This window comes from Scardinius erythrophthalmus (assembly GCF_964197995.2).
Source record: "Scardinius erythrophthalmus genome assembly, chromosome: 14".
NCBI classification, from domain to species: domain Eukaryota; kingdom Metazoa; phylum Chordata; class Actinopteri; order Cypriniformes; family Leuciscidae; genus Scardinius; species Scardinius erythrophthalmus.
The window spans coordinates 30,001,376-30,015,947 of record NC_138234.1 but is presented as its reverse complement, the minus strand read 5'-3'; the positions used below and the strand labels follow the sequence as shown (position 1 = coordinate 30,015,947).

Below are 14,572 nucleotides of genomic sequence, written 5' to 3'. Positions count from 1 at the left end.
AATTATGCTATGAGGCTAACGAAATGTAAATTTGTTTTCCATTAAATCGCCATTTAGCAAATAAAAATGCCTGGTGATCATTTTCCAAAACATGTTTTAGAAGAATAACGTGGAAAGATAACTTAAATGCATTATAGTGAGACAACCTAGACTCATTTTTGGGCATTTTAAAGCTAGTAAATCACATCTCAATATCGTGTTTTTTATTGTTGTTGTTTGGTCGCGTGCACTATTTTCGGGATTCAGCAAAAGCTTCTGTTAATGGACGGATTAAAGCGCCTTCAACTTTTTCGATGTGCTTCGTTCATTAAATCGACATTTAACGGAAAAAGGGTCGGCGATAATCTTCTAAATCATGTTTTAGAAGGAGAATAGCGTGGAAATATCATTTAATAAAGACGCCTCAGGCTGTTCACCTTGGCAGCCTGGGAACAACAGTTGCTGTAAATAAGAGCCGTGTGTTCAAGGGTCCGGTAAAAAATGTAAATACTCTTATTATAACAGACACATTCAAAAACTGGATTTTTTTTCTCTCCAATGGAATATTTAGCGGATATTAAGCAATTACGGGTTGAAATAAACCGAAAATTACCAACTTTCGGTTCAGACTAAACGAAACCCCAGGGCGGCCAAACTAAGGCGAAAACAGGACGTGAGTTTTCGCACGGTCCCTAACCTCAGCTCTGCAGCAAGAGTCCCGTTTGACAATCAGCTGATGAGAGCTCCCCTCCCCCAAAACTACACAACAAACATTAATAATAACAATAATAATCATACAGCACGCTTTATAACATATATATGTATGCATACATACAGCAAAGTGCATCAGACATAATGCATTTAAAAGTGTATACTGCTTTTAAACGTAACAAAACCGATCCAGAAGCTGTTAAAATTGCAAATGCTTAAGAAAATACAGCAGTAATAATTCAAGCAAGGCCGTATACGGTATATCATGCAGTCCGGACAGATGTCATAGCAGTGTGGTCTATGCACACGTCTCTCCCTGGCTGTTCTCCAGCTGAGTGTATTCTGCTTTCTCGTGGACGAGGAGAGTCAGATCATGTGCTTTACCTGTTGTGGTTGTTGTTGCACTTTTTATTTCGGAATTTCCTTTGTCTCTGGTAGCTGGAGTGCTGAATAGACGGAAAGGTCGAGGCATATCCGTGTTCACACTCTGAAAAAGACACCGCAGAGAAACGAGTCACACCACATCCCAATCGGGTCAAGTCCCTTTAAACACCCCTCACACTTTAAAACACCCGTTCATCCGTACGACACGTCAGTTGTCATGCTATAACGTGATTTATAACCATCAAATATCATGTACCTCTTTCTCTCCTTTCTATATACTCGGCTGCTTCCAGTAATGTCTGTATGTTCAGCACAGCAGTCATCGTTTGAATAAATATATATTTTTCTTTTTCCTGATGTGTGATCACGATGACAGCTGTCGCGTAGCAAGACCAAGCATTGAATAATCCTTCGAATATTCACTTTGTATTCTTGTTTCTATTTGCTGAACCGTCGACTCGAGGTATTTCCTTCACTGTTAACAAGCTGGTTTACCGGAAATCAAACAAAAATAAAGCATCCGACGCCTGAATATCAAAGTAGTAAAAGTGCTTTAGGAAAACAGTCGAGTATAAAGTGTATAAAATGAATAGAAACAGGTACAAAAGAGTCCCCGAGAGCCCAGCCTGCGAAGTCCCTGGTGCTTGCGCTCTTTTCTCCTCCCTCAGTTTGTTTACCTACTGTTTTAACAGCTGAGCGGATAGAGACCTCGGCGCAGGGCATTGTGGGAAATGGAGTCCTTCACCAAAACCGGCCCTTCAACTCTTATTTAAAGACCTGCTAATACATATTAAAAGAATAACCTTGCTTAGATAGTTACTCTGTCCTTAATATTAACTCAATAAAGATTATTTCCTATTGGGCACAATTATAATAATATATTACTTACTATTGTATTCATTATTTTTCTGAATATGCTGTAACTCTGAAACCCTACATAGCAGTGCAGTTGCTAATGACACAATAACTCAAATCAATATTTCAGGTATCCATTTATTTATTATTATTAATCCATTAATAAGTATGTAACATGCAGGGCAATTTCATCTGCGTTATGCGTGTTACATGGCATAATAACGCTTTCAAAAATTATGTTTTAATGCTCTTTTCCAGTTTGGAAACAGCGCACTTCAACTCCCACAAGCCCTCACTTCCAGTCTCGTTTAAGCCAGGCCCAGCAACATATGACATCATAGCACCACAGCTCTCTGATTGGTCAGAGGCTCTTGTAAGCGTCCGCCAACGCAACAAGCTCTGACCAATCAGATCAGCGCAACGTGCGCCATGTGGATGTCATGTGAACACACCCCCCTAAGAAACAGGAAGGCATTTTTGAGAACTCTTTTGAAGTAGATATATGCAGTCTGCATATAAAATGTCAGATTTACCGCCATAAGATTCGGGTTCTCTATAAATCGCAATGAATGTTAATCGGACGATCATGGTGAAAGAATAATCAAATTCTATTGTTCCTAAAGTGCTTATTAAACTTCTCATTATACTATTTTAGTTTATATTCAGACACGATTAGTCTTATACATTTAAAAAAATATGCTAATAACGTAAAACGAATATATTTTTCCTACAATTTCCAATCTGGACAAAGCACAATTAAATACTCAAACAAAAACAGCGTCATATGATCAAATGCCTTTATTTGTACGATGTGCATTTTCTGATGTTGAGTCATAATAATGCACACACAAGTATGCGTGCGCGATGATGGAGTTGCAAAGCGCTGAACCACAGTAGCCTAAGGGGTGACGTCAGTGTGTGTATTGTGCCAGCAAATGTTGTTTATTTATTTATTTACTTGTTTATGTTCCTCGAGAGAAAGAGAAAGGTGGCAAACAGCCTGGCATGTCTCACTGCCGAACAATGCCAGACTCTGAACTGCCCCATATGACAGTGCATGCCAGCTCGGGACAGCCAGTGTGCGATTTGGGACATTAAGTGCTGCAGAGGGAATTATTCCCCTGCTTTTGTGTCTCTGACGCACGAAATAATACATGAACATGTGAAATTTGACATTATATCACTCTGTGCAGATAAAAACAGCTCTGAAATCAACCCAAACAATTTAAGTATCTGCATTAGAGGATTATATGCATAATCAAAATATGTTAAAATATGAAAAGGGCTCCTTTTACATTTCGGAAACTTGATCCTTTAAAAGCATTGTGGCTGTGCATCGTATGTCGGAGTACAATGCACATGTTCCTTGTCTACTTGTTCGATGAACTCAGTCCTTTGTTGTCTGAGTCTATTGACAATGAAACAGTTTCTCTGCAATACGCAAATCGGTCAAAAATCACTCATAAGTGCACTATTATTTTACTTACTTCCATCTTTTCTCTCGGCGCTCTCAATGTAACTGGCGGCCTCCAGTAAAACTTGTACATTTTTCAGGAAAGTGTTTATCATGGAAGAGTCTGTGGAGTTGAAAACGTCATTGAAAGGACAAGTAGACATCTCAAAATCTTGCTGATCCAAAGATGTTTCGGACTCCAGGAATAAGTCTTCGGCCTTCACCTCCTCTCTTCGTTTCTCTCTCTCACTTCGCACCATTTTGTTCCCGTGCAGCGAATATGGTTGGAATTGAAACTGTATGAGAGTTATTGTGCTGTGCTGCGCTCTCTGGATCTACAGAATAAATGAGGGGAATGCAATGGATGGGGAGATAAAGCACTTCGGCCTTCCCGGGTCCTAGCGCCCGCTCGTGCTGGCCTGTCACGTCCACACGGCGACCCGACCCCCCGAGCGATGACGTCATCGACGCGGACTCGTGCCTTCCCAAAAATAGTTTCATTCAATATGAAAATGAACACTGAGAGAAACATAAACAGTTAATTTACTTTTAAGCAAATACAACGTTCCTATATGGAACCAATGGTTGCTCTACACTGAAAACATAGAGCACATGTAGGCTAGCTATACTACACACAAAATAAGAAGAAGAACGCACATTTAAATTGCCAGCTTTGTTTCATCATTGAGGCCATCTCAATTCAGAAAAGCAACCATTATTTAGAGGTGGAAAGAAATTGCAGTAATTTAAGCCTCACAAGATATTATAATAGTTGATTTTCTGAAATCGGGACAGCCTTCAAAATACTCGCAATAGCCTCGGACATACTGAGCATTGCTATGCAACAAAAATAACGCTACGTTACGGGTAGGGCACAGTGATATGGCCCTAACAAATTGAAATTAGTCAATACTGGTTTGAATAGCAGACTAGGTTTTGGTCACACCCAATTTAAGATGTGTTCACGCTACACTTTTCGTTCCACTGACTCCCATTCATATGCATACGAATGCGGGAGACTGGAAACGCAAGCTCGTGCAAAGAAGTTTCGCAGTACAGAGTACTGTAAACCTCTTACGTCGGGTACACACTGCAGGATCGCTGTTCTTCTCACACTACGACTTTCTGGGGTACCATTTAGTTGCTGTTGTATGCGCATTTCACGACGGATCGGCGACAAGGGGTCAAACATTACACATTTCAATAGGAAGAATCACAGACAACTCTGTCTGGTCTGCAAACTACATCTTACAACCAAACACACGCCAGAAGTGATACAGGAAATATTGGTAGATCACGCATGAGATTGGATTTATTCCTGTTAAAAATGGCAGCCTGCAAGAAGCTTGCGATACAAGTTATTTCCAGTGAAAAAGAATAAATGAATATGAGGAAGATAATGGCTGCTGGCAGAAGACATGCTTGGTGATGTTTTGTTGCAGGTCTATGACTCCTCCCTCCCCCCGAACGTTCCCTTGCCCTGTATCTTGCGTTCTCATTGGCTGTAGGTTGTCGCCAAAGTCATTTCCAGTCAAAACACACTGTCGCAGACGCATCAGCGCTTATCTCAGATTGCGTTCTAGATCATGCACACGATTTCCACAAAACGAGTGAAAATTGGCGCTAAAATCGTACAGTGTGTACTCGCCATAAGCTGAATTCAAGAACAAAAACCTCACAGCTGCAGTTTTGAAGTAGGGTAGATTATATATACTGTATATACATACCATGGTCTGAGTGAATACTCGATTCTGATTGGCTGCAGGGTGTCCATTAAAAAGTGATAGAGGACACCTAGTAAATAAACCGTCAGGCGTAACCAGGGAAACCAAGTTATTGTTTGTAAAAACTTTAGATTTCGATTGTAAAACTAATTAAAATATAAACTTATGTTTTAAAAATGTGTTATTTGGCAAGTGACCATGGTATAAGCGGGTTAATGCCCTTCGAGGTGTCCATTGTCAGGTATTAATGGACTTCGCCGTCGTCCATTAATACCTGACAATGGACACCTCGTCGGGCATTAACCCTTACATATACACACACACATACACTGAACAAAATGAAAACGAAACGAAATCCAGTCAGTATCTGGTGTGACCACCATTTGCCTCACAACAACGTTGACATCAGCAAACCGCTCATCCACACGACGCCATACACGCTGTCTGACATCTGCCCTGTACAGTGAAAACTGGGATTCATCCGTGAAGAGAACATCTAAGAGAGAAGTGTTCACAGATTTAAACAGATTTGTGAACAATATTTGAGAGAAATAGGCCTTTTGTGTAAATAGAAAAAGTCTTAGATCTTTGAGTTCAGCTCATGAAAAAAAAAAAATATATATATATACACACAAATTTTTGTTAGATTAATGGGCAAGTGAACAGAAAAAATAATAAACTAAGAACAAATATACATTCAACACAACTAAGGCACAAATAATGTAAGGTCTAACTAGTGTATTCAAGTATAGAAAAGTAATAATTAGGCATAAAGGTTAAATAACACTAGTGTTCACTGTATAAATTAAATATTAACAAATATCCATCTTTGGTAAGCTATGTTTTGTTGTTTGCTTACATTAATGACAGTCTGCATCAGGGATTTATAGGCTGCTGTCACTTTAAGAGCGGATGCATGGATCCGATATAATGATGCACATCCGATTTCTTTCTCAACTGTTATGTTCACTTAAAACATAACCCACTGTGTTCATGAGAATACTCGCCGACACGGTATATTAACAATTTTGACAGCACTAATATTTTCACATTTTGTACTTATTATGATTTGTTATATGTTGAATTTGTTTTACAAAAAAGGCGCCACAGAATGTGAAAACATCTCAACTAGTTGCAGTGTTTAAAGAAATTTTGCGTGCTTCAAGTAGTGCTGATCCAGAGCCTTTGAGATGCACTTACAGGTAAAAAATGTTCCTCATGATAGCACATTATATTTAAAAACCCTCTTATTACGCACCCATACAGACTGACTGGTCTCTCTTATAGGTTATGAGTGATTCTGGCAAAAAGAAAGCTTGAAAGGCCCAAATCCACATGCCCACACCTCCACTCATGGCTGACAGAAGCACTGAAACATCATTATCATGAGTGGAATATGTTTCAAAGGCTCCCTTCGGCGTACAGGGAGGGCGGAGTGGGTTGAGTTCACTGTCCGTTCCCTGCGGTCTTTGACTTTTTTAGCGTGGCAGCTTTTTACCAGCGCCAGCACAAGGGGATCGCAGAGCTCAGCTCTTCAAAGCCGGTGCACAGGGCTTCAGCTGTTTGATGTTAACTTCACAGGCAGCTTGAAAGTCGAAGGCACAAGAAAGACAGCGAGCTCTACGTCTAAAAAGAGAGGAATTGGTAACGTGGCCTTTAACCCGATGTGCATGCGCGCTAGTCGCACACACCTGACGATGATGCCACGCATGGTGGGAGATGAACTGAGCTGAAAAGGGTTTTATATTTAAACTAGTACATCAGTGAGGTTATTGCGTCTGGAAAAACCTCACTGAACACCTGGTATTGAGATGCGCTTTGGTCGATCGGATGACAAGCAGACGAGGGAGACACATTCCCGTTTACACCTGGTGTTTTAATCCGTCTCTTTTGTCCATTTTCAACCACTTTTCCTGATTTGTTCAAGGGGAGGGTCTAGGGGGGGTAACTGTATGGGCTTTTTCAGATCTTTCAATCTAATGGACGAAATACGCTCACGCTATTTACACATGAACGCGACTGGAGATGACGGAAAAACACACGGAGATCCGCAGCTTTTCGTACGAGTGTGTGTTAGAAACAGGAATGGATAGAGAACATTGTGCTTGGTATGTTTTTCAACTTCAAACCAAACTTGGGTCTTCGCCGACAAAGTTTAAATCGTGCTGGCTAGTGCGCTTCCCATAATGTTTACGCATTAGTTCAGTAGACGGAGAGCGTCTTTTGTGTCTGTTCGAACGCATTCGACCACATGAGAGTTTACACTACAAAAGCAATCCGGTTGAATGTGTTTTCGACTACCTCTGGAAGTGGTCAAAAATGGACAAGATCAAAATGTTTTAGACCCCGTTTACACCTGTATTTAGCGTCGTCCACTTGTGATCCGATCGACCAAAACGCATCTTAAAACCAACTGTAAACAGGGCCTACACTCTCAGAAATAAAGTTACAATAGCTGTCACTGGGATACCCTTCAATATGTATCATTTAGGTACTAATATGTACACTTTTGGTACCAATATGTACCTTTGAGAGACTGTGCAGAAAGGTGTACCTTCTGAAAAGGTACCGCCCCAGTGACAGCTTTTGAAAATTTCTGAGAGTGTAGAAGTAGTGTGGCGAACTGCACTAGTCTTGTATTATGTAATATGGATTTGATATCTCCCTACTGCATAAAGAGACATTCATTGCATTTGGACAAGACCAAAAAGGTTGCGACCTTTGCTCAAGTCCTACTTAAATCTCTTGCTGCTTTGCTTTAACTGTGTATGATGCTATTAATGGCGGTTTACAACCCCCAGCACTCTCCAATCAGACATGTTTAAAAAGCCTTTTGAGACCTTAATTAAAGGGGAGCTGTGAGTGGACCATCGCTGTTGTTAAAGCCAACATGACCAACCATGCCCTGCAGGCTATCTGGGGTCAGACTACCTCATTACCGCAGTCATTCTCGTGAGTGTGTCTGGGAGCCATGACAACAGGCACCGGCTCCAGACTGCATCCACCTGCTTAAATATTTAACACGCTCATTCACACGACCCGCAGCCCAGACTCCCACAACCAAATTAAACAAAGTATCCTCTTGCCGGCCTGGCAGCATTTGAAAACAATAAGCCGTGACGGTGAGCTGAAGTCATGGTTGAAGCTCTGGGGCAATTTATGGTTGAATTTCCAACAGGTCCTAGAGGAAATAAGATATGCAATTGTGATAATATTGTCCAAAATGAAACTGCTATAACCGCAGTCTCCACCCACGTGAGTCCTGATGGTGTCTCTCCACCTACATGCTCACTCAGTGACATTCAAAATAAATGCCAGCAATCTGTGGCACTCTAGGGAAAGCTTCACTTTAGGGGGTGAGCATTTGATAATTAGATTCGAGCCGCTGTGAGAAAAATCATCCGTGTGAGACCAAACGGGTTTCAAAATGCATCAATACAACTGTACATTTCAGTGGTGAAGTTCTATGGCCGTAAAAATCTGTAAAAAATGTCCAGCTAATTCAAATTTAAAAATTAAGTTCAGTTGCTACCTTATTTTTAAGTATCACATTGGCTGTACTTTTTTCTTTTTTTTTTGTCTAGCTGAATCTCGTATAACTTAAAAAAAAAATTGAAATTGGTTAAATTATTTGATATATGATATATGAGTTAAAATCGTGAAAAAATATCTGTGCTGGGGGGGGACCCAGCTAAAACCAGCATAAGCTGGACAGCTGGTTTAAGATAGTCAAGAAGTTGGTCTCCCAGCCTGACCATAAAGAATTGGCCAAAACCCCACAAACCAGCCCGCTAAACCAACTATGACCAGGGGCCGGTTGCAATAACTTCTTAGACTAGTCTTACAAGTGGTTTAATTTAATTTAATCCAAAAAGTAACTAGTTATTAAGACACAGTCTTAACTTAGAAGCTATGTTTATGCTACTGGCCCGGGCTCGAAGACCAGCCAACCAGCTTATGGTTTTTAGCTCTTTTTTTTCAGCAGAGTTGCCATGACTTATTGATCATATAATGTGTTACAGTGCAAACTTACACTTACTCATACCAGAGTATCATACAGTAAGCAGCAATCCTTCTTTAAAGCTGGAGTCCGTAACTTTTAGCGCTCTAGCGGTTAATAAACAGAACTGCGCGAGTCTTGCGGAAGAACATTGTCAAGAGTGTGACTTCGGCCGTTTTTTTTTTGCCTAAGTCAAAATAATTTCACAAGCTTTTCAAGATGGCAGCTGCATCAAGAAGAACGAAAATCTACTCAACCTCTGAAGTTAGGTTCAGTTTTTTTGTGTTTTCTGAGAAACCTTGCAAAAATGACTTGGGCAATTATTTTAGGAAGGTGACGATATAACTAATTGAGATTAGATCTACTGTATTTTGACAAGCTGTAAGTCCAAGTGTTACCTAAGCTTGTCGAATGCAACAGGATATGCGGTTGCTTCTGAAACTTGTATACCATTCAGCAGTGACGCATCAAAACCGTGTCTTCTCACATTTGCTGCTACATTTCAACACTAAGTGTGAATTAGTGATGCTGACCGTCCCTGTGTGTCTCATTTGGGATTTGTATGTGCACGTAGGTGTGTTTACACTGTAAAGCTGACCCATGAGGTGGTATAAAACCACCACTACAAATATTCTCTTAGCTGCTCTGTTGTTCTATCCTTAATGATGGAGATTAGTGTAAACTGCAAGTGACTCCCTAGAGGCATTTATTTAACAGACTAGCACAAGCCAGCGCTGTTTAACTGGCTTCTTTGTCTAACGTGTAATCAGCTGTGTGTGTGTGTGTGTGGCCTTTATTCATCAAGTGTTATTGGATTTTGCCAGATCATGTTCAAAATAGGAAGTCTACTATTAACAAAAATTAGCTGCTAGCTTCTGGATAACACTTTTTATGAGTTAACTGGGTTATTGCTGTTCTGCAGTAACTTTGAACACTGAAACTTTTGAACATGTGCCAACCAAGATCATTCTAATTTATTGTAATCATCTTAGCATCAGAATTCACAGAAATCCATTGCTAATACTCACTGATGTTCAGGGTTGATGTCACTTCCTGATGATGAGGTCATTAAGGAAATGGCTTTTGTTGGTTGCAGGTATTACAAAAGACTCAGAGCCACAGAAAAAAAAACCTGTAAAAAATATGACCAATTTAAACAAAATTACCAAGAAAACATGTTTTGTTTGAACCAAGTGAATAAAACAAACTCTTTCAAGATATTTTAATAAGCCTAAAAATACATAGCAGATTTGTGTGTTTTGCATTTTTATGTTTATTGAAGTATCACTTTGTTAGCTTAGCAACATGCTAACTACAAACTCTCACGTGACTTATGCTTCCTTGAAGTTCCTTCATGGAAATTTCCTACTTCCCACTTCTGAAGTTGTGATTACGAACTCGTCGCATTCAAGTGCTTTGTTGTCAGAAAGAACAGGAATCATGGAGGACACTGGGTTTATTCTTGCCTTTTTATTGGGAAAATCTTATTAAAATCTAAATTATATTTAGCGTCCCATTCAGTGACAACCATAAACTAGATCATCAGCTTGGCTGACACTTCTGGAACTTCAGGCTATTTTTGCTGTGTATAAAACATACAATACACTTCAAATGATTTCTCATATGTAAATATGCACTTTTATAACAAGACAAGGAAATGTATCTGTTTTGGTTTTGATTTAGCGAAATGAAAAATTGAGAAATACCTGAAATAGCTTAGAGTAAATTGCCAGTTTTCATGTTAGAAGTTAATGGTGCACTTAGCAATATCCACTCAAACAAAACTAATGAAATTAATTTAAATCACATCTATGTTAAATTAATTGTGACATTGTTATTAAAGAAAACTAACTAATATGATTTCCATTTTTAAAAAATACATATTTATCCAGTATATTAACACATACAGTGCGTGGACAAGAAAATGTGCTGCATTATTGAATGATCTGACTAATACGTTTGAACCCTCAGGTGCTGTAGTTTGTTGGTTCAGATGCAGATCAGATATCACTCAGGGCTCTTTTGTTCAGCCACATGCCTTGAGACATGGAAAAGGACTTCCTGGATGTTATCACGTCTGGACTATCATAACAGCGGGACCCCTCTCTGGACCTCAGCCATCATCTTACACGTCTCTCCCGCTCTCTCACACACGTAAGTGCGTCCACATGCACAGCCAAACCCTCCTGACATGACTGCACACTCTCTCGGCAGCACGTAATTGCCCTTTGGCTTTTGTATCTCATTGTCTTCCTGTGTTCCCAAGGAAGGACAGCTGGTGACAATGGACGAGGGAGATAAAGATAAAGAGAGGGGGTTGGTGTTAAATAGGGGTACAGATTCTCCTCCACTCCATGCGATCTGTCTCACTCTGTTGTGATTTGCCCGACATAACCAGATAACCAGTTATTATTTGCGTGACACTCAGCCACAGACACCTGTCTCTGATGAGACATCTGTCTCTCGTGTCATCTGGTCTCTTACTATGAGTAAACGAGCTTCTGCCTTCGGCTCTTTGAGGGGGCGAGACGCTGCCGTAGCGGTTAGCATGAGGCCTCCTCCGAAAATTACAAGGAAGGAAAGGAGATGATTAAAGAGAGACGGACAGGTCGAACAACTAATGGCCACCTAAGGCCAGGATGTTGTGGAAGTTGTGAAGCTTGAATGGATCTATCACCTCTTTTAACAGTAGGACAAACACATTTAGGTGGGGACGTTTAATCAGTGATTGAGACTAGGAATGGTGGTGTACTTGTTTTTAAATGGTGTAGCTGGTTAGTGGGCGAGTCAAACAACAGCTTTTATCACTGAAACGCAGTGGCAGGAATCACACCCACACCGATGACAGTTCAAAAACTTAATGAGCTGTTAACAAGACCAAAAGTTTGATGTTAGCTTGTGGCTAACTTGAGTATGCGATACATTAATAAGCAGAAAAATGTGTGCTGTTTACTCTTATTTAGCAACATGCTAACTAGGCTACAATCTCTTACGCAATACTTTAGTTTAATGCTGAACATGAACAACATCTTATGTGATACTTTAAGTCTAAATATAGGCTACATATCATTTGTGTTCACATTTACGCTTATTAATAGTATCATGTTGTTAGAACATGTCAACTACAAAATATTATGTGGTACTAAACATATATAGCACATTATCACATTGTTAGCTTAGCAACATGCTAACAACAAGCTATTGGAAACAATTGAAAGTCCCATTTATTAAAGCTCTTTTGAGGTATTAAATATTGTGTTGTTAGCTTAACAACATGCTAACTACAAACTGTGTGATACTTTAATAAGCCTAAAAATACATATTTTATGCCTAAATAGTATCATGTAGTTAACAGTTAACTACAAAATCTTACGTGATACTTTAATAAACCTAAAAATAAATAGAATATTAGAGTATCACCTTTTTAGCTTAACAACAAGCTAATGGCAAGCTATCAGAATTAATTGAGATTCCCATTTATTAAGGCGCACAGGTTTGCTTCCTATGTAGAGCGATCCAAATCAACCATTAATGTAGTAGTCATGTAGGGAGCTTTGAAACAGAGCTAATATTAAACTGAAGTAGTTAATGATGTTGTTCCTGTCACCTCACAGCTGTCTCTCAGTACCACAGAGTGGTTGATTGTTTCCATCAGCTTGCTGACTGGTTTTCTGTTGGTTTCTTTATTGATTGCTGCATTTCAGTGCCCTCGCAGTCTGATGTCACTGTGTGTCGCAATTGTTAGCATGGTTATTAGTTTTGGGTTTTTAAATGTAATCTTCAGGTCTGACTCAGCTGCTCTATCATGTGAGAGAGTGGTGAATCATTTAGCTTACGTGTGTTTAACAACGTCGTTTTGCGGAAGTCCACCACAGGAAAATGCACACTCATGCACATCAGAATCTAGGGCACTGTTTTTATTGTGTTGGTGATGTTTGCTGAGGCAAGCATCATTACTATTGTTCATACTTAGGGTTTGGGTTTGGCACATGACTCGTCCCACACCATTAGTGCCACGAACATGAATGATTTGTCAAATTATGCAGATTAATTAGAATGCATTGTGCATGTGTATGCATTTGATAACATTCCCTAATGAATGATCATACAAGTTTGGCCTGAATATCAGACTTGAAGGTGGGATTTGAGTATTTAGATTCCTTGTGTTGATTCTAGAAGAAAATCAATGTGAAAGCTTATCAAAGACTCAAGACTTCAAGCTTGAGACTGAATCGAAAATCTGAGGACATAAGAAAAAGATTCATAAAATACAATAACCGCCCAAAGGGTTACATCATACAAATGATTATGTGAGATAGCAGTTGGTCAAACCCTTACCATTGAAAGACACACACTAATGTTCCCAGGTCTTAAATTATCTTTGACAGATGAAGCAAAGCCTGTCTCCTTTAGTATGATGGCTGTTGATTGTGCTTCTAAGAGAGACCCCGAGTCTGAATGAAATGGCCATTATTCTCATTCGCATGGATCAGAGGCCAGCATCGCCCCAAAGCAACAAAAACATCATCATTCGGTGCCCTGACCCCGCCTACAGCTCATCTACCTGACATTTTAAACACCCTAATTTAATACCTCCTCTCACAAGGACATTTTTAGTCCCCCAACCCCAAGTCACACCCAAAACCTTCCCTCTTTACATCACGCCATATAAGGGCAAAAGAGTGGTTTGACATCGACTTGGACAAAGCCGTATGCCTTACTCTGCTCACACGGCAGTCAAATTCTTGCACTGTCATTTACATGGCCGTGTCTTCAGACAGAAGCACACGCGTATATTCCTTCACCCGTCTGGTTAATGCTGCCAGTCCTGGAGTTTAATCCCAAAAATCAATCTCCTCTCCAAGGCTTCTGCTTGCTTTAGCGTGGCCTTGACAGACAATAAGAGCCAGAAGAGAGATAGAGAGCGAGAGAGATCATCCGTCTGTAAAGTAGGTCTTCCATTCAAACCAGCTCACCCTTATTCTTCCCATTCATGGCGTTAGGGATGGCTGTTTAGGCCAGACAATGCCTGGTGGTTTGCTGGGATCTAAAAGGCCCGTGCAGACCCAGGCAGAGGTCTGTCGTCTGGGTCAGATTGAAGAGAGACGCTGGGGCACCTCTTGCTGAGGAACATCTGGACGTCATGCGCATCTATTCACTCACTTAACAGTAGAATAGAGATTTCACGAGTATTGTGGAGATCTCTTCAGTAAGAGGACATGAACTCAGAAGCTTAAAGATTTACATGCTTTTGTAAGTCTGAGTTTGAAGGTTAATGCAAATTTAAGACAGCACCATGTAAACTTTGGATTATCTGGCTATTAGGTTCTTCAGGGACAGTCTTTAAAGGTTTAAGTGTAATATTAAAACCAAATGGGAAAGAAAACATTATTTACCAATTTTAAATTAGGGGTTATTAGTAGCTCAGTTGTTTCGCTAAGACTAGCGAGACCCAGATTTTACAAT

The 14,572-nt window shown here is 40.0% G+C and overlaps 1 protein-coding gene across 4 annotated transcripts in view; it reads right to left on the bottom strand.

Annotated features, from left to right (window-relative positions):
* Positions 1-3,798, bottom strand: part of mxi1 (max interactor 1, dimerization protein) — a 20,745-nt gene extending 16,947 nt beyond the window's left edge. Inside the window, exons 1-2 of one of the 4 annotated variants that reach the window (XM_081384574.1) lie at positions 3,417-3,798; positions 1,075-1,177 (exon numbers count right to left, since the gene is read on the bottom strand). In XM_081384574.1, coding sequence (XP_081240700.1) covers positions 1,075-1,177; positions 3,417-3,642 — 329 coding nt within the window. In that variant the 5' untranslated portion in view covers positions 3,643-3,798. Of the gene's footprint in view, positions 1-1,074; positions 1,178-1,330; positions 1,791-3,416 lie in introns of those variants that run through there. The other 3 variants (XM_081384575.1, XM_081384576.1, XM_081384577.1) reach the window with 3 other exon arrangements.
* Between the last annotated feature and the right edge of the window lie 10,774 nt (positions 3,799-14,572).